Source organism: Ranitomeya variabilis, chromosome 2 (genome assembly GCF_051348905.1).
Source record: "Ranitomeya variabilis isolate aRanVar5 chromosome 2, aRanVar5.hap1, whole genome shotgun sequence".
NCBI lineage: Eukaryota > Metazoa > Chordata > Amphibia > Anura > Dendrobatidae > Ranitomeya > Ranitomeya variabilis.
Window position 1 is genome coordinate 462,814,965 of NC_135233.1, and position 19,311 is coordinate 462,834,275.

Sequence of the window (19,311 nt, forward strand, 5' to 3'; positions counted from 1 at the left end):
TTGTGTGTGTGTGTGTGTGTGCGGGGGGGGGGGGGAGGTCTCCTGTCATTGTGTGTGTGTGCGGGGGGGGGGGGAGGTCTCCTGTCATTGTATGTGTGCGGGGGGGGGGGGAGGGAGGTCTGTCATTGTGTGTGTGTGTGGAGGTCTCCTCTGTCATTGTGTGTGTGTGTGTGTGGGGGGGGGGGAGGTCTCCTCTGTCATTGTGTGTGTGTGGGGGGGGGGAGGTCTCCTCTGTCATTGTGTGTGTGTGGGGGGGGGGGGAGGTCTCCTCTGTCATTGTGTGTGTGTGCGGGGGGGGGGGGGGAGGTCTCCTCTGTCATTGTGTGTGTGTGCGGGGGGGGGGGGAGGAGGTTTCCTCTGTCATTGTGTGTGTGTGTGTGTGTGTGTGTGTGCTGGGGGGGAGGTTTCCTGTGTGTGTGCTGGGGGGGAGGTTTCCTGTGTGTGTGTTGGGGCGGGGGAGGTTTCCTCTGTCATTGTGTGCGCGCTTGGGGGGGAGGGGGTCTCCTCTGTGTGCTGGGGGAGGGGTAGAGGGTCTCTCCTGTGTGTGCATCTGCACCTTTCCCTCTCTCCTCATCCTGCGCCATTTCTCAGCTGTCGCTCTCAGACCCCCTGTGTCCTGCCCTTGGCCCGGAGCCATTGTGTGGGGGGGGGTCTGTGTAGGGGTCACAGCTGTGACATGTCCTGGCGTTTTCTCCACTGTCCCATTCACCAGCTGTCGGTGGTGGAGGGTCACTTTATGGCCGTTATCTGTTCTGGTGTATCCCCCCTCAGTTGCCCTGGTAGCAGCTTCCCCCTCCCTGCCTGTGCGGTCACTGGGGTGTGTCTGATGACGCCGCTTGTCCTGGATTACTTTTCCAATTTGTCCTTTAATCTTGAGTCGCGAGTCCTGATGATGCATCACATAATGCTCCATTAAGGTGACCTGTCATGTTGATGATAGCCTATGATCTGCAGGCGGGGTGTTATAGAGCAGGAGGAGGTCATTAGACGCATACGTTTTTTTTTTTTTATCATTAAAGTTTCAGTAAAACTTGTATTTTCTTTGAACTCCCTGGTGTTTGTATGTGAAGGAGTCCAGTGGGCGGTGCTACTAGTGATTGACAGTCTGACAGCTATATCTACATGCAAAGTGCAGGGAAATCACTAGTAGCACCGACCACTGGACTCCTATACAAACACCAGGAATGTCAATGAAGAATGTGTTTTTCTGAGACTTCCATAAAAATGTCCATTGTGGTCAGCGTCTCCTTCTCTATAACATGCTGTCCAGGACGGTATATACTATAGATAGACATGGCCACCATTAACGAGAGGTAAATGCACCGTAAGGGGGTCTCTGGGGAGGAGAAGCCAGACCCCTCGCTATGGGCACAGATGAAGATGTGGAGGGAGGGTGCGATGTGTATTGACTCATCATTGTGCTTTCCTCTCTCCCCCTGCAGACTCTGTACACGTACCCTGATAACTGGAGGGCATACAAGCCCCTCATCGCTGCTCAGTATTCGGGGTTTCCCATCACCGTTGCTTCCTCTGCCCCAGAATTCCAGTTCGGTGTCACTAATAAAACGCCTGAATTCTTGAAGAAGTTTCCTCTGGGGAAGGTGAGCAATGCTGGGTCTTGGTGCTCTCCGCAGCCGGTTCATGGCGGGTTGTACTGATGTTGCTCCTTTATGGAGGGGGATCGTGCACATTATATCGGGGTGCTGATCTGTAGGACACCAGGCAGGCATCACACTGACCAACCTGATGTTCTTCCTCTTAGGTTCCAGCGTTTGAGGGTAATGACGGCTTCTGTCTGTTTGAGAGCAGCGCCATCGCTCACTATGGTAAGACCGGTGTGTGCTTCTCCGTAGCCTAAACGGGCGCCGTGTGTTGTGTATATGTATGTGTAACCCTATTTCTCCCACTCTGATTTTCCCCAGTGGGTAACGATGATCTCCGTGGAGGATCTCGTATAGACCAGGCCCAGGTCCTCCAATGGGTCAGTTTTGCAGACAACCACATTGTCCCTCCGGCTAGTGCCTGGGTTTTCCCAACTCTGGGGATCATGCAGTTCAACAAGCAGGTATGATGTTGGCTTCCAGAAAGATATGGTAAAAAGAAAGTGCACTTTACCTGGTCTTCGTATGTGGCCGTTCACTTCTTCTAGGGCCCCAAATTATGTTCAGCGTTTTGGCTTCCCCCCAATTTAATCAGTGCGTTTTCAGCTGTTGCACGGTCCTATACCCTGACTGTCCATAGAAGATAGACAAACATCTGATTGTCTTCCAGTTGTAGAAAATGCAGTGTTACTTATGGATAACCTGCTGGATTTTAATCTACAAATGGTGCTTGAGACTCTTTAAAGGGGTTGTCCACTACATGGACAACCTGTTCTCATTCCTCTTATTTGGCCCTGTTAAAAGTAAAAGCACCTATACTCGCCCCCAGTGTCTGTGCCATTCCAAGAGTGTTGGCACTAGCATTCCTGGGAACAACGGCGCCCGCTGATTGGGTGCAGGGCTTGTAACAATCTCACATGAGCACCAGGAACGCAAGTTCTAACGCCTCTGAAATGGCACCAGGGATGAGTATAGGTGTTGGATGAGTATAGGTGTTGGATGAGTATAGGTGTTGGATGAGTATAGGTGTTGGATGAGTATAGGTGTTGGATGAGTATAGGTGTTGGATGAGTATAGGTGTTGGATGAGTATAGGTGTTGGATGAGTATAGGTGTTGGATGAGTATAGGTGTTGGATGAGTATAGGTGTTGGATGAGTATAGGTGTTGGATGAGTATAGGTGTTGGATGAGTATAGGTGTTGGATGAGTATAGGTGTTGGATGAGTATAGGTGTTGGATGAGTATAGGTGTTTCTATTTTAACAGGGCCAAACATGAGGAATGAGAAGGGGTTGTCCAAGTAGTGGACCACCCCTTTTAATTCATCGCTTGCTGTAGCATAAGTTGAGGATTTGCTAAGGACTTTAAATCTGCAATATTTCATTGACCCTTTGCTGCAAAAAAGGCAAAATGCATGTTGCACCTTTTTGGTTTGCGGAGTCCATAGTGCTAAATAATGCAGTGGATATGGCAGTGGTAAGATTAATTCCCATATAACCTCTTCGCCGATGACCTAACGGTGATGCTTGCATGTAACAATGCATCTAAGTCAGCGTGGTCTTGTGACTATTGCAGGTAGCGTGCATCCAGTCTTTACATTAAGTTTCTCCAACTTTTCGGGTTGGCAGCTTGTCTTGAGAATTGCAGTTGTGTGACAGGTCGTGGTGTAACCCTGGCACAAAGAGGATGCACACATATAGCCTAACCAGCCCTTTATCCTGTTGGTCACCTAAACATATTGAACAAAAAAGTATACGTTTCGTTTTTCTTATGCATGTTAGTCCTTTGACTAGTCGATGGGATGTTTGGATGGAGGGCTGGTTAGGTGGGGGGCCTGGTTAGGTGGGGGGCCTGCCTGGTTCCCTTTAAAACTACTGCGGTTTGCGGAGTGGTAGAAAAGGAAACCACATGGAAGCCTGTACCTGAATATGAAGGGTGAATGTATTTCTTTGTCTGCTGCTCCCTGTAAGCATATAATTAGTCTTATTATTCTTTATTAGGCTACAGAACAAGCCAAGGAGGAGGTGAAGCTCATCTTGGCCACCTTAGATGCTCATCTTCGGACTCGGACTTTCTTGGTTGGGGAGAGGATCACGCTGGCTGACGTCGCAGTTACGTGCTCCCTCCTGTGGCTTTACAAACAGGTGTGTTCTTCCTCAATCCTCCCATCCAATTCTTTATGGATGATGGCTCTTTCCGTACTCTAAATGTCAGCGATATCCAGATGCCTGCGTGATTGACTTCCAGAATCTGTGCTGATCTCCGGAATTGCTTCCCAAAGGTCTTGGATCCTTCGTTCCGCCAGCCTTTCGGTAATGTCACAAGATGGTTTATAACCTGTGTGAACCAGCCCCAGTTCCATGCAGTGTTGGGAGAAGTGAAGCTGTGCGACAAGATGGCTCAGTTTGATGGTGAGGGATTTTCTTGTTGTTTTTTTTTGTTTGTTTGTTTTTTTTTTTAAATTTTTTTATTATACCTATTGAAGGTAGAATTGTTGCTGCCATATGTTTTCCTGTGCAGCCCATTCTGCTTCATGGGAAATCATCAGCTTTTATTCAATTACTGCAGTATATCCAACACATGAGCAAATGAACGCAGGTCCAAATTATTAAATATACCCATGTGCTAAACGTGATCAAGAAGAACAATTAAATGCCTAAATTGGGGGGGGTTCGGTCACCCACCTTATTTCCCTTCCTCTCCCCCCAAAAAAAAAAAATGTTATGGTTCCTGGAAGGAGGGGAACAGGAAAAAAAATGGATGCAAAATTGGTCGCGGGAGGACAGATTTGATTTGGGTTTTTGCATTACCCACCACTGCCAACTATCTGTGACCTCTAGTATTGCAGCTCATGTCCACTGACTTGACTGGGGATGAGCTGCAGAATGCACTTGTTGCACATCGTACACTAGACGGTCACTTGATATTTGCTGTCAGATGTGGCACAGAACGTGTGCAAATAATTGTAACCTATTTTCTGGCATTTTGGTATAAACCTTTTTATAGGGCTGTGTGCACACTGACTTGCATGAAAAGTTTGCAGCATCTGCATTATGTGATATTGATGATCAAACCCTTTTACTATACACGATAAATGATTAATATCAGATGCGGGTTAGACCTCCACCGATCAGCTGTTATCTTTGGCGGCTGGATGTAAAGCTCCTTTCAATGTGTAGTGGCCGCTGCCAACTCAAGACGATAGGAAAGCCTAAAGGTACCGTCACACTCAGCGACGCTGCGGTGATATAGACAACAACCTAAACTAGATCGCTGGAGCGTCTCTGTTTAGGTCGCTGTAGAGACGTCAAACACAGCAACTCCAGAACGATGCCGGAGCGATCCAGTGACGTAACGGCGACTCACTTCTCGTTCTCGCTGGTTGATAGCTCCATGTCTGGCATTGCTGGCGTTGTTGCTTTTGATGTCAAACATGACGATACACGCCGACCTGGCGACGAAATAAAGTTCTGGACTTCTAGCTCTGACCAGCGATGGCACAGCGGGATCCAGATCGCTGCTGCGTGTCAAACTCAACGAGATCGCTATCCAGGACGCTGCAACGTCACGGATTGTTGTCGTTCTCGTTGCGGAGTGTGACGGTACCTTAAGACTTGTGCGGGTTCAAGAGGGCATTGGCCACTTGTAGATCCTCGATCCTTTATGGAGGCACTGGTAGTCCCAGCAAACCTTTAGGACTGTTTTTACTATAAAATGCTTACATGTTGTCTGTGTGTATTTTACAGCTAAGAAGTTTGCAGAACTGCAGCCTAAGAAAGAGACCCCCAAGAAAGAGAAACCCCCCAAGGAGCAGAAGAAAGAAAAGGAGGAAAAGAAGCCTGCACCTCCCCCAGCACCGGCCACAGAGGAGGACCTGGATGAGTCTGAAAAGGCTCTAGCAGCGGAGCCCAAGTCAAAGGACCCCTATGCTCACCTCCCGAAGAGGTAAGGGGCTTATACCCCACCTTCTATCCCAGTGCTACTGTTTCCTTGTTATCCTGTGCTTGATTCATAGCAGGAATTTCTGCAATGGTAAATTGGTTTCTGCATGCCAATGGGTGGTCTCTGTGGCCTAAACATGGGTCTGCTCCTCTGTCCTGTGCCATCTGTATACTGAAATGTACCCACAGGCTAGTGTGCAGAGATGAGGATGTAGATTCAGATCATTGGCATTGGACAAACTTCTGCAGTTGATCTCCTATTCACTTCAATGGGAGATGAGGTTCGGTACCTGACAGTGGGCGCTAAACAATTTACTAATCTGCTGTTCAGCCACTCTTACATTGTGTGCTGTGGGAGCAGCGCACTACTGAACAATGGGGGTGCCAGGTGCTGGACCCCCCCACCCATCTGATGGGGATGACCTGCCATCAATATAGATGGCATGGAAACCCGGGGGAATCTAGTTTTACCACTGTGTGGCTGCCGTGACGGAAGATGTATAGCCTGCGCACGCTCAGCCGTCTGTCAGTGGTAAAATCTGGACTTCAGCTGGCTGTGTGTGTACTAGGCCGAGCTTTTCACTACACTGAAAACCTAAAAACTGCAAGGATGGCAGGTTGGGGCTTATTCACACGTAGCAATTTTTGCTGGCAACCCCCTCCACAGTTTATAGTAGTAGCAAATTTTGTTTTCGAAAATCTGATTAACACTGCATGTTTTCAGCTGATGTTTAACTGCAGCAAGTCTTTTTTTTTTTTTTTTTTTTTTTAACCGCGTTTTGCTGTCGTTTTTTTTCATCCATTAAAGTGAATGTCCTAAATAAAAAAAACACACAATGCAGGGCAGCACATCAAAACCCAATGTGTGAATATATTCGAAGACTTTTACAGTTGCAGGCGAGTCCGACAATGACGACACTAGACGTCTGCTGCATATCGGCCACCAAATGCAAAAGTTGTTTTTTTTTCTTTTTTTAAATTAGATGATATATTTTAACCCCTTCACCCCCGGAGCTTTTTCCGTTTTCGTTTTTCGCTCCCCTCCTTCCCAGAGCCATAACTTTTTTATTTTTCCGTCAATTTGGCCATGTGAGGGCTTATTTTTTGCGGGACGAGTTGTACTTTTGAACGACATCATTGGTTTTAGCATGTCGTGTACTAGAAAACGGGAAAAAAATTCCAAGTGCAGTGAAATTGCAAAAAAAGTGCAATCCCACACTTGTTTTTTGCTTGCCTATTTTGCTAGGTTCACTAAATGCTAAAACTGACCTGCCATTATGATTCTCCAGGTCACTACGAGTTCATAGACACCTAACATGACTAGGTTATTTTTCACCTAAGTGGTGAAAAAAAATTCCAAACTTTGCAAAAAACAAAATTGCGCCATTTTCCGATACTCGTAGCGTCTCCATTTTTCGTGATCTGGGGTCAGGTGAGGGCTTATTTTTTGCGTGCCGAGCTGGCGTTTTTAATGATAGCATTTTGGTGTAGATACGTTCTTTTGATCGCCCGTTATTGCATTTTAATGCAATGTCGTGGCGACCAAAAAACGTAAATCTGGCGTTTCGAATTTTTTTCTCATTACGCCATTTAGCGATCAGGTTAATGCTTTTTTTTTTATTGATAGATCGGGCGATTCTGAACGCGGCGATACCAAATATGTGTAGGTAGGGGGTTTTTTTTATTGATTTATTTTGATTGGGGCGAAAGGGGGGTGATTTAAACTTTTATTTTTATTTTTTTTTTTTCACATTTTTAAAAACTTTTTTTTTTACTTTTGCCATGCTTCTATAGCCTCCATGGGAGGCTAGAAGCAGGCACAGCCCGATCGGCTCTGCTACATAACAGCGATCATCAGATCGCTGTTATGTAGGAGAATTGCAGGTGTGCTGTGAGCGCCGACCACAGGGTGGCGCTCACAGCCCTCGGCGATCAGTAACCATAGAGGTCTCAAGGACCTCTATGGTCACAATGGAGGAGCATCGCCGACCCCCGATCATGTGACGGGGGTCGGCGATGCGCTCATATCCGGCCGCACGGCCGGATGCGGTAGTTAAATGCCGCTGTCTGCGTTTGACAGCGGCATTTAACTAGTTAATAGCGGCGGGTGATCGCGATTTCACCCGCCGCTATTGCGCGCACATGTCAGCTGTAAAAAACAGCTGACATGTCGCGACTTTGATGTGCGCTCACCGCCGGAGCGTACATCAAAGCGGGGGTCCCGACATGTGACGTACTATTCCGTCACATGTCGGGAAGGGGTTAATAGTAAAAATATGGAGCTAGCACAACCCTTTTCTTTTTGGAAGGGGAGTAGTCATGGTGACGGTGGTCTCTGGTTTGCACAGGAGGAGCTAATCAGACTGACTTTTTATTGGAAAAGTCATCTAAAACTTCCATAGGAGTCCGGTGGGCAGTCCTACTTGGTGATTGACAGTCTTCCCTGTATGACTGTGTGCAGTGATAACGGTCAGTCATTAATCGGAGCACACATCAGACGTGCGCTCGTGCATAGGGATCATCAGGGCTTTCAATGAAAAGACATAAAGTTATACAGAATCTTTTCCAGCAGACCTGTATATCGGCTGTCCACAGATCGGACTGTAAGTGACGATGCGGCCACCAGGGGGCTCCAAACTCTAATTGTTGAGTGTCTGTCTTCTGCGCCCAATAAGGCTACGTTCACACGTTCAGTTTTTTCATCAGTTTTTTTTCCTGTCCTGTTTTGAAAATCCGCAGCTAAAATTCAGCGCTGATTTTAGCTGCGGATTTTGATCCTTTTTCTTCTGCGGATTCCACTGCGGGTTTCCAAATGCAGTTTCCTATTGGTGCTGCTGGAAACCCGCAGCGGAATCCGGAGAAAGAATTGACATGGTACTTCTTTTTTCCGCAGGCAAATCCGCGCGGATTTTCCTGGGGAAAAAAGGATCGTCGGCACAGCGGATTTTGTTTTCCATTGGGTTACATTGTACTGTAACCTACATGGAAAACGGATGCGGATCCGCAGCTGAAATTCCGCTCCGGATCCGCACCAAAAAACGCACCGTGTGAACATAGCCTTTAGCTACCTTCTGAGTGACAGAATGGGGCACCATAGACCCTCACGAGCAGTGATGCCCCCCGCCGCTGCACTAGTTGGTGCTGCCGGGAGGACATTTGCTATCTGATGAGGTGCTGGCGGGGTGGTCTACCATGACACTTGTCTGATGAGACTAACCACCCTGTGACTGTCAGGCCTGCGGTGTCTGTACTTGCTGAATGTCCCTTCTTGTCTTTACTTTCCAGCTCCTTCATTATGGATGAATTTAAAAGAAAATATTCCAATGAAGACACGCTATCGGTGGCTCTGCCTTATTTCTGGGAGCATTTTGACAAAGAAGGCTGGTCCATCTGGTACTCCGAGTACAGTTTCCCCAGTGAACTCACTCAGAGCTTCATGAGCTGCAACCTGATTACCGGTAGGTGACCGTGCCGCGTCTTGCCGATACAAGGGGCGGATCGTGTGTTCTTTACATTGGGGGCGTGCGCAGACCTCGCAGATTCTGCCCTGCCTGCATCTCCGTGATGATTTCTCACAGCTTCTTTATAGGGACACGTCGTGGGGCTGTGTGACGTCTCCTTTTAACCCCTTTCCAACATCTGGCAAAATAGTACGCCGATGTTGGAGTCCCTCTCTTTGATGTGGGCGTTGAGTTGAACCCACATTTTTCACGGGACATGTCAGCTGTTTTGAACAGCTGACATGTGCCCTCAATAGCCACGGCATTTAAATGGCGCTGCCGGAAATACGAACACCAGTGACCCGTGTCACGTGATTGCGGGTCACCGGTGTGTCAACATGACAACCCGGGGTCTCCTGGAGACCTCTATGGTTCACTGCTGGATTTCTGTGAGCGCCACCCAGTGGTCAGCTCGCCTAGCAAGTCAGCAATTCTACTACATAGAGGCGATCTGACCATCGCCTCTATGTAGCAGAGCCGATCGAGTTGTGGCAGAGCCGATCGAGTTGTGGCAGCCTCTAGTCTCTTATGGAGGCTATTGAAGCATGCCAAAAGTTGTAAAAAAAAAAAAAAGTGTTTAAAAATAAAAGTTCAAATCACCCCTCTTTCTCCCCATTCAAAATAAAACAATAAAAAAAGAAAAATCAAACCTACAGATATTCGGTATCACTGAGTTCAGAATCACCCGATCTATGAATAAAAAAAATAATTAACCTGATCGCTAAACAGCGTAGCTAGAGAGTAAGAGTGCCAGAATTACGTTTTTTTTGGTCGCTGTGACATTGCATTAAAATGCAATAACGGATGATCAAAAGAACGTATCTGCACAAAAGTGGTATCATTAACCCCTTTACCCCCAAGGGTGGTTTGCACGTTAATGACCAGGCCAATTTTTACAATTCTGACCACTGTCCCTTTATGAGGTTATAACTCTGGAACGTTTCAACGAATCCCGGTGATTGACATTGTTTTCTCGAGATATATTGTACTTCATGATAGTGGTAAAATTTCTGTGATATTACCTGCGTTTATTTGTGGAAAAAAACGAAAACTTTGAAAATTTCGCAATTTTCCAACTTTGAATTTTTATGCAATTAAATCACAGAGATGTGTCACACCAAATACTTGTTAAGTAGACATGTGGGAAATGTTACTTATTATCAGCACAATTTTGGACCCAAAATTTTTTTTTTTTTTTGTTACGGAGTTATGAGGGTTAAAAGTTGACCAGCAATTTCTCATTTTTACAACACCATTTTTTTTTTAGGGACCACATCTCATTTGAAGTCATTTTGAGGGGTCTATATGATAGGAAATACCCAAGTGTGACACCATTCTAAAAACTGCACCCCTCAAGGTGCTCGAAACCACATTCAAGAAGTTTATTAACCCTTCAGATGTTTCACAGGAATTTTTGGAATGTTTAAATAAAAATAAACATTTCACTTTTTTTTTTTTGACAAAAAATTTACTTCAGCTCCAATTTGTTTTATTTTACCAAGGGTAACAGGAGAAAATGGACCCCAAAGGTTGTTGTACAATTTGTCCTGAGTACGCCGATACCCCATATGTGGGGGTAAACCACTGTTTGGGCGCATGGCAGAGCTCGGAAGCGAAGGAGCGCCATTTGACTTTTCAATGCAAAATTGACTGGAATTGAGATGGGACGCCATGTTGAGTTTGGAGAGCCACTGATGTGCCTAAACATTGAAACCCCACAAAAGTGACACCATTTTGGAAAGTAGACCCCCTAAGGAACTTATCTAGATGTGTGTGTGTGGTGAGCACTTTGACCCATTAAGTGATTCACAGAAGTTTATAATGCAGAGCCGTAAAAATAAAAAAACATATTTACTCTGTCGCCTCATTGGGGGACACAGGACCATGGGTGTTATGCTGCTGTCCACTAGGAGGCGACACTATGCATAATCTGAAAAAGATTAACTGTGGCTCCTCCTCTGCAGTATACACCCCTGGACGGCGTCAGCCTTCTCCAGTTTTTGCTTAGTGTTGCATAGGAGGCACACCTAAAATTTTAACTCCGTTTTTTTCCGACGGATTACAGATGAAGAAAAGTGGGTCTCCTGTGAGACTCCTGGCATGGCTCCTTCCTCGGCCCCCTATTACGGGGTGCCCGGTTGAAGTAGAGATGGCTATTCCCCATGTTGCTCCTTCCCCAGTCCCTCGGGTGCTGGTTTGAAGTCGAGACTCCCCCTCCTTCCCCAATTCCTCTTGGTTTCTGGGTTGAGGTCGAGGCGAGGATAAAGGCCCCTGAAGGTGACAACAGCACCCTCCCTATTTCCCCTCTGGGGGCATTAGGTTGAGACGCCTCAGGTAGGGCCTGTACAGGTAGCATTCTGCAGCTCCCAGCAATGGGCCAGCACACTGCGCCTGCATCCAGGGGCCCCAGCTCAGCTGCGGGCTCCTGTCGGTGCCGGGGGGAGTGCAGGCAGGCATGGCACATACAGACACAGGGCTCCCTGCGCCCCTGTCTCTGCTGCAGCACCAGCTCTATACTGCCTCAGGGGGACCCCTCACAGGGCCCCCCTTCGGCTTATAGCCCCAACGCTATCCTGCCTTTAAATCTGGGGGGGTCCGGTTCAGATCCGACAAACACCTCCCCCCCCCCCCCCCCCCCCCCCCTGGACTTCCGCGCCTGCCTGGAGCCTTTCTGGGCATCAGGCATCTAATTTAGGCCCCGGCTTCGGCCTAGCTGTAGCCGCCTCCTCCTCTCTGCCCCCGGATTACAAATATGACACTCTACAGCAGAGGTGTCAAACTGCATTCCTCGAGGTCCGCCAACAGGTCATGTTTTCAGGATTTCCTTAGCATTCCACAAGGTGCTGGAATCGTTCTGTGCAGGTGATTAAATTATCACCTGTGCAATACAAGGAAATCCTGAAAACATGACCTGTTGGCGGCCCTCGAGGAATGCAGTTTGACACCTCTGCTCTACAGTGTCATAAAGGGGGTGGATCGAGACAGAAAGGGCGCGTTTTTACACAGCTTTACGCCTTTTTCTCAGCTCTCCGCCCGCTTCTCCCCCTGCCTCTTCTCCTCGGCAGCCATTTTTACTGCAGCAAGGATTAACCCTGCATCTCCCGGTCAGCAGGACCAGACCAGCCAGTCTCCGGGGGGCACAGGACTGTGGATCTTCGGCGCTGGACCTAGGGGCATACTGGTGGGGTAAGATCACAGCTGGGTTCTTTTACTCGGCTGTGAATCCATATTACCTATAAGGCTCCCCTATAGGTTTCTCTACCCCTGTAAGGTCCTCTGCAGCCAGCCCTTCTGCACTCTGTGCACTATGCCGGGCTCAAGGTCCAAGAGAACCAGGCAGGACTGCTATTATGCATTCTGTACAGCCTGCAGGACCGCTCTCCCCAGTGGCAGCACGTACACACTGCCAGGACTGCATCCAGACTACTGCGTCAGAGCCCCAAGAAGCCCCTGCCAATGCCTCGGTGTCTAATGCCACGCCGGAATGGGTCACTCAGAGGTCGCAATCTATGACAGTCTATAGATAACCAAACCTCCACATTGCTTCAGGCTCTGCAGAGTCATGTCTTGGCTATGGCCGCTACCCAGCAAAGGGAGAGCTTGACTCAGGAACAGAACGACCTGGCACATCCACGTCTAGGTCAGGACGCAAGCGGACCCATAGGTCAAGTCTATCTGCGTCATCCCATAGCAACGGTCATCCCCTTCTAGGGAGAGACACCATAGTTCCAAGTCATCTAGACCATCCCCTTCCAGGGGCAGACAATGCAGATCTCCGCAGTCCCCGACCAGAGAAGGCCTCCTCCCCAGCTCACCCAGCAGGGGACGCCTCAGTGATACACAGGATTCAGAAGGCCTCTGCGACTCTGACTCAGACAGAGATCCCTGATCCCAATCCCCCCTAGCAATACAGTGCTAGTCGAGGACATAATCTCTTCCATCCATCGGGTGCTGGACATTTCTAATCTGCCACCAGAGGATTTCCTTTGAAGGACCTCTGAAGACGCCTAAGGTTTTCTTTAACTACCCAGAGTTTAAAGCGATCCTTATAGAGCAGCTCTCGCAGCCTGAGAAAAAATTCGCTAATCGCAAATATCTGGACGCAAGGTACCCTTTCCCACAGAAGGACACCAAGGAATGGACAGATCCACCCGAAGTGGACCCCCCAGTCTCTAGACTAGCAGCACAGACTTTCACTGCCAGATAGCTCAACCCTCAGGGACGCAGCAGACCGGCAGTTAGAACGCATGGCTCGTTCAATTTTCGAAGCGGCAGGCCTCCCTGGCTCCCGCGTTCGCTTCAGTTTGGGCTGCCAAGGCCATCCTGGCTTGGGCCAAAAATTTACAAGCTGGCCTCCAAGCATCTGCTCCTGAGCTGTCGGACCAAGCGGTTCAAATAGCAGTTGTAACAGATTACATGCTTCATGCAGCTCTGGATTCAGCAAGGGGCGTAGCGGGGATAGCATCAAACGCCATCACGATTCGGCGTATCCTCTGGCTGCGGAATGGAAAGCGGACGCAGCCTCAAAGAAGCCCCTCACGCACCTCCCGTATCTCAGTGGGTGACCTTTCGGTGAAAAGTTGGACACCGTGATATCCAACGCCACCGGGGGGGGGGGGGTGGAAGAGTACCTCTCTCCCTCAACTGAAACCTCTACGAACTTACAAGAAGTGTAACAAAACCGATTCCGATCCTTTCGGAATTCCTCGGGCTGGTCTGTCTCGCGTCCAGCACAAAATCGTAACCGTTCCCCACACATGGACAACTCATGGTTGACGCAAAGGTCGGACAAGACCTGGCAGTTAAAAGCAGGCCAGTCAAAGCCCAAAGGAGGTAAACCTCAGATTTTTTTTTTCCTCCTCATGACTCACGGACCCCGGAAGACATCCCACCCGTAGGCGGCCAACTTTGCTCTTCCAGCAAGTCTGGATGCCTACTACAGAAGACAGGTGGGTCAGGGAACTAGTGTCTTCCGGATACAAGATAGTGTTCACCCACTGAACCGAGTCTTCCTCTCTGTTCCCCCAAAACCTCCAGCCAAGGCTCGTGCCTTCCACCAAGCGGTTCCCTCGCTTCTTCAAGCAGGAGTCATAGTACCGGTTCCCACGGCCGGGCGCTTCCGAGGGTTCTACTCCAATCTATTCGTAGTCCCCAAAAAAGGAGGCAGCGTACGGCCCATACTGGACCTAAAACAACTCAACAAATATGTACGGGTTCGTCACTTCCGCTGGAGTCCCCTTCGGTCCATCATTGCGTCCATGGAGAAGGGAGAATATCTCGCATTCATAGAAATACAAGACTCATACCTGCATATACCGATTGCACCTGCTCGTCAGAGTTTTCTCAGGTTCGCAATCGACCAGGACCACTACCAGTTCGTGGCTCTTCCGTTTTGACTCGCCACGGCTCCCAGAGTGTTTACCAAGGTCATGGCAGCCACCATGGTCGTCCTGCACTCCAGAGGCATAGTAGTCGTTCCATACCTGGACGATCTACTCATCAAGGCTCCTACCTTCAAGGACTGCGAGCTCAGCGTCTCAATCACAATCGACACTGAGTCGCATGGGCTGGTTAGTCAACCTACAAAGGTCATCACCAACCCTGAGTCTGTCTCTGACCTTCCTGGGAATGCTATACAACACCTCCAGGGGTCTAGTGCTCTTTCCCATCTTTCTTTCGCATCCTCCTTCGCAAACCCCCTCAATCTCTCCATTTTGCCATGAGTCCTCGGCAGGATGGGGGCAGCAATAGAAGCGGTCCCAATTTGGCCCAGTTTCACCTCAGGCCTCTCCAGCTAGCCATTATCATGTCCTGGGACAGGAATCCCTTTCTCTCTCGACAGGGAGTTCCGGCTAACGTCGTCAACCAAGAGGTCCTTGCACTGGTGGCTCAATCCAACCTCGCTAGCAAAGGGGAAATCCTTTCTCACAGGTCAGTGGAAGGTTCTGACCACCGATGCGAGCCTGACTGGTTGGGGTGCAGTGCACCTACACCACAGGGCACAGGGCAAGTGGTCCCCAGTGGAAGCGACCATGCCCATCAACATCCTGGGAATTCGTGCCATCCTCCTGGCATTGAGGGCCTTCCATCACTTACTGGCAGCCTCTCACATCAGAATACAATCGGACAATGCCACCACTGTGGCATATGTGAATCACCAAGAGGGGACCTGCAGTACCCAGGCAATGCGAGGAGTGTCACACATCCTCCACTGGGTGAAGGACACAGGCTCGGTTCTCTCGGCGGTCCACATTCCAGTTGTGGACAACTGGGAAGCAGACTTCCTCAGACGACAAGGAATAGATTTGGGAGAGTGGTCTCTCCATCCCGAAATTTTTTGTCAGATCTGCCATCGCTGGGGGACCCCAGATGTGGACCTAATGGCATCCCACTTCAATGCCAAGGTCTCCAACTTCATGGCCAGAACACACGATCCGAGGTAAGAGACCCTCGGAACAACGCGATCACATCGTGTTGCTCCGGGGGTCTCAGGGAGCCCCCTCCCTGCGCGATGCTTCCCTATACCGCCGGAACACTGCGATCATGTTTGATCGCAGTGTGCTGGGGGCGGTCTGTGACCGCTCCTGGCACATAGTGCTGGATGTCAGCTGCGATAGTCAGCTGACACTCGGCCGCGCTACCCCACCCCCCCCCCGTGAGCGCGGCCGATCGCATATGACGTACTCACCCGTCGGTGGTCATACGGGCCCACCCCACCTCGACGGGATAGTACGTCCAATGTCAGAAAGGGGTTAAAAAGTCACCTCTGCACGCAAAAAAAATAAGCTCTCACCAGTCCCCAGATCACGAAAGATGGAGACACTACGGGTATCCTAAAATGGTGCAATTTTTTTTTTAAAAAAAGCAAGGTTTGGGGAAGGAAAAAAAAATTTCACCACTCAGATAAAGAACCTAGACATGTTCAGTGTCCATAAACTCGTAATGACATTGAAAATCATAATAGCAAGTCAGCTTTAGCATTTAGTGAACCTAGCAAAAAAGTCAAACAAAAACAAGTGTGGGATTGCACACTTTTTTTTTTTTTTTTGCTGTATCACCGCACTTGGAATTTTGTTCGTTTTCCTGTACAGCATGTTAAACCAATGGTGGTGTTTAAAAAGTACAACTCGTCCCGCAAAATATAAGCCCTCACATGGCCAGATTGACGGAAAAATAAGTTATGGCTCTGGGAGGGAGGGGAGCGAAAAAAAGCTCTGGTAATGAAGGGGTTAAAAGAAGCTGTCGGGCACACAGTCATCTGTGTTCTCTCCTCACCGGCACATGTATACCAAAAATCTGTTGTATTACGAACAGAGCGGCCGTCCAACATGGCGGGTCACTAGAAGAGCCTTGTTTATGGAGCCAGCAGCAATGCCAAAATCCTACACGGTGAGGTGGGCCATCTTGCGGTCCTACTTATACATCCCAGGAGCCTAGAATTGCTATTCGCTAATGGTTTTAGGACTTGCGAGAAGTTGTTGTTCCCTGTTGGACCAGATGCAGTTCTGTGCTCTGTCTCGCTGACGTGCTAGGACTTGTATTCCTGCAAAATTTCATTTTGTTGCTTGGACTTGTAGTTTTACATTCTGTATAATTGGAATTAACTGGCACCTATACCATTGATAAGGCATGCTGATGATTGTAGTTCCACTCTGTTGCTGATGGAACATGCTGGAGGGCAGTGCTCCCCTTTTGTCAGGCTGTGCTAATGGTAATTGCAGGTTACAACGTCCAAGATCTGAAACTATTTATCCACATTGGAGCAACAGCCCGCAGGCACGGACAACATGGCCGGTCATCAGATGTGACGAGGTCTGCACAAGACTGCGCGTGCCCGAGAGGTGCAGAGTTTAGGTGTGCACAGGCCTCTGTTTGGGCTTATCCCAACATGGGAGTTCAGCCAAGGTTGACTGAAGGCACAAGCTGTTGGGTTTCTTAAGGGGAGCGTCAAAAAAACACAAGGTTAGTCTGCTGATGCCCCGCGCTACATTCCTAGGACAGGGCGCAGCTTGGGAAACAAGTTCTGTAATGTGGTGTGGGAGGAGGTGATCGCACAGATCCTGCTGTCTGCCGTACGGATGTGGTGTTGGCGGCCATAACGCCTCATGTCTTAACGTGGTCATTAATCCTGGCAAGAAGTAGCCTGCTATACAACTGCGCTGTGACCTCCATTCCTGAGAGCAGAGCTGGGCGACGTTGTCCCTTCATGGTCTAAAGGCGTGCACGTCACATCGCTGCAGGCTGGGAGTGTACACAGCTATAAACCTCTTCTTCTGGAGTGTACACGGCTATAAGGCTCTTCTTCTGGAGTGTGCACAGCTATAAGCCTCTTCTTCTGGAGTGTGCACGGCTATAAGCCTCTTCTTCTGGAGTGTGCACGGCTATAAGCCTCTTCTTCTGGAGCGTGCACGGCTATAAGCCGCCTCTTCTGGAGCGTGCACGGCTATAAGCCGCCTCTTCTGGAGCGTGCACGGCTATAAGCCGCCTCTTCTGGAGCGTGCACGGCTATAAGCCGCCTCTTCTGGAGCGTGCACGGCTATAAGCCGCCTCTTCTGGAGCGTGCACGGCTATAAGCCGCCTCTTCTGGAGCGTGCACGGCTATAAGCCACCTCTTCTGGAGCGTGCACGGCTATAAGCCACCTCTTCTGGAGCGTGCACGGCTATAAGCCGCCTCTTCTGGAGCGTGCACGGCTATAAGCCGCCTCTTCTGGAGCGTGCACGGCTATAAGCCGCCTCTTCTGGAGCGTGCACGGCTATAAGCCGCCTCTTCTGGAGCGTTCACTTCTGAACTGGTTCCAATATTGGTGTAAATCTGGTGCAGGCTGCAGTTTTTTTTTTTCCCCCTTTGCAAATAAAGCAGCTGTAGCTATCGGCCTCATCATTCAGATGTACATGCTGTATGGAGCCGGAGCAGCACAGCGCTGTGTAGTGGCCATTCTCAGGTACTGCAGCTCAGCTCCTATTGAAGTGAATAAGAGTGTAACTGCTGTACCAGAGAAGGGCGCTTTAAATACGGTCAAAGTAGTAATAATTTATATAGCACCAACATATTCCGCAGCTGTCAAACTATTGTATGAAGTCTCATTTTTATGCAGCACCAAATATCTTCAAACAATGTTAAGTTTGGAAAACTTTAAAAATATTAATGTGCTTTTTTTTTTTTATATATTTTGGTAGGTATGTTCCAGCGTCTGGACAAACTGCGTAAAACTGGCTTTGCCAGCGTTATTCTGTTCGGCACCAACAACGACAGCTCAATCTCCGGCGTGTGGGTGTTCAGAGGCCAGGATTTGGCATTCACGGTAAGTGCAAGAAAACTAAAAGATCTGTGCCAAATATAATTGCAGCATAGTAAGTGGCCTCTGTACTTTGCATTATTTTGAAGCCTCGCCTTGTTCCCTACAGCTGTCCGAGGATTGGCAAATAGACTATGAATCGTACAACTGGCGGAAGCTGGACCCGGACAGCGAGGAGTGCAAAACCCTCGTGAAAGAGTATTTCTGCTGGGAAGGAGAATTCAAGCATGTGGGCAAACCCTTCAACCAGGGCAAAATTTTCAAGTGACGACCCTGGGGAGGGAGAGAGGAGCTGTCTGAGCACGGAGGAGCTGGGGACTGTTCACCGCACTCGTCCAATGAAACAATCTTGCCTTTTAACTTAAGACGGCAAACCCAAAAAATAAAAAGTCAAACATCCGCTGCAGTGTTTTGTGACGCTTATTGTTCTTCTCCTTATGGTGTAGCCATATTTCACAGGAGTCTTACTAAGATCCTGTACACGAACCCTTGTAGCTCGTCATTTTTCAGTCTCAGTTCGATCCGGCAAAACATCAGCTCGCACTTGGACCAATGTTGTTCTATGGGGTCAAGCATGTGTCTGATCTTCATGGACTGACAAGATGGAGAACTTTTTTTTTTTTTTTTTTTTTCCCCCCCCCTAAATCTTCTCATCCAAGAACATCTGAGCCCACTGTGATCAAATTCACGATCTGCCTGATTCTCTGAGGGCAAATACTCTGGTGTGAACTTAGACTAAAGAACTTGTACGCTGCCACGTGTATTGTAGAGGGAGTGAAAGTTTTTTTATAGATTTGTGCTTTCACATTTTTATTTAACTTTTATGTTGTTTTTTTTTTGTTTTGTTTTTTAAACACAAAATCCACGGACCCTCTCCTGTCAAATCCGGCTCATTCTCTGCACACACCGGAGAATCTTGACCACATGCAATGTGAGAATTCAAAAGTCTGCAGATGCCCAGCGTAAGGCAGAGT

General features: G+C 48.7%; 1 protein-coding gene across 1 annotated transcript in view; it reads left to right on the plus strand.

Annotated features, from left to right (window-relative positions):
- Positions 1-18,736, plus strand: part of EEF1G (eukaryotic translation elongation factor 1 gamma) — a 25,230-nt gene extending 6,494 nt beyond the window's left edge. Inside the window, exons 2-10 of the mRNA XM_077287524.1 lie at positions 1,443-1,601; positions 1,763-1,826; positions 1,923-2,065; positions 3,601-3,744; positions 3,882-4,011; positions 5,347-5,545; positions 8,827-8,999; positions 18,219-18,343; positions 18,447-18,736. Coding sequence (XP_077143639.1) covers positions 1,443-1,601; positions 1,763-1,826; positions 1,923-2,065; positions 3,601-3,744; positions 3,882-4,011; positions 5,347-5,545; positions 8,827-8,999; positions 18,219-18,343; positions 18,447-18,605 — 1,296 coding nt within the window. The 3' untranslated portion in view covers positions 18,606-18,736. The remainder of the gene's footprint in view (positions 1-1,442; positions 1,602-1,762; positions 1,827-1,922; positions 2,066-3,600; positions 3,745-3,881; positions 4,012-5,346; positions 5,546-8,826; positions 9,000-18,218; positions 18,344-18,446) is intronic.
- The last annotated feature ends 575 nt before the right edge of the window (positions 18,737-19,311 follow it).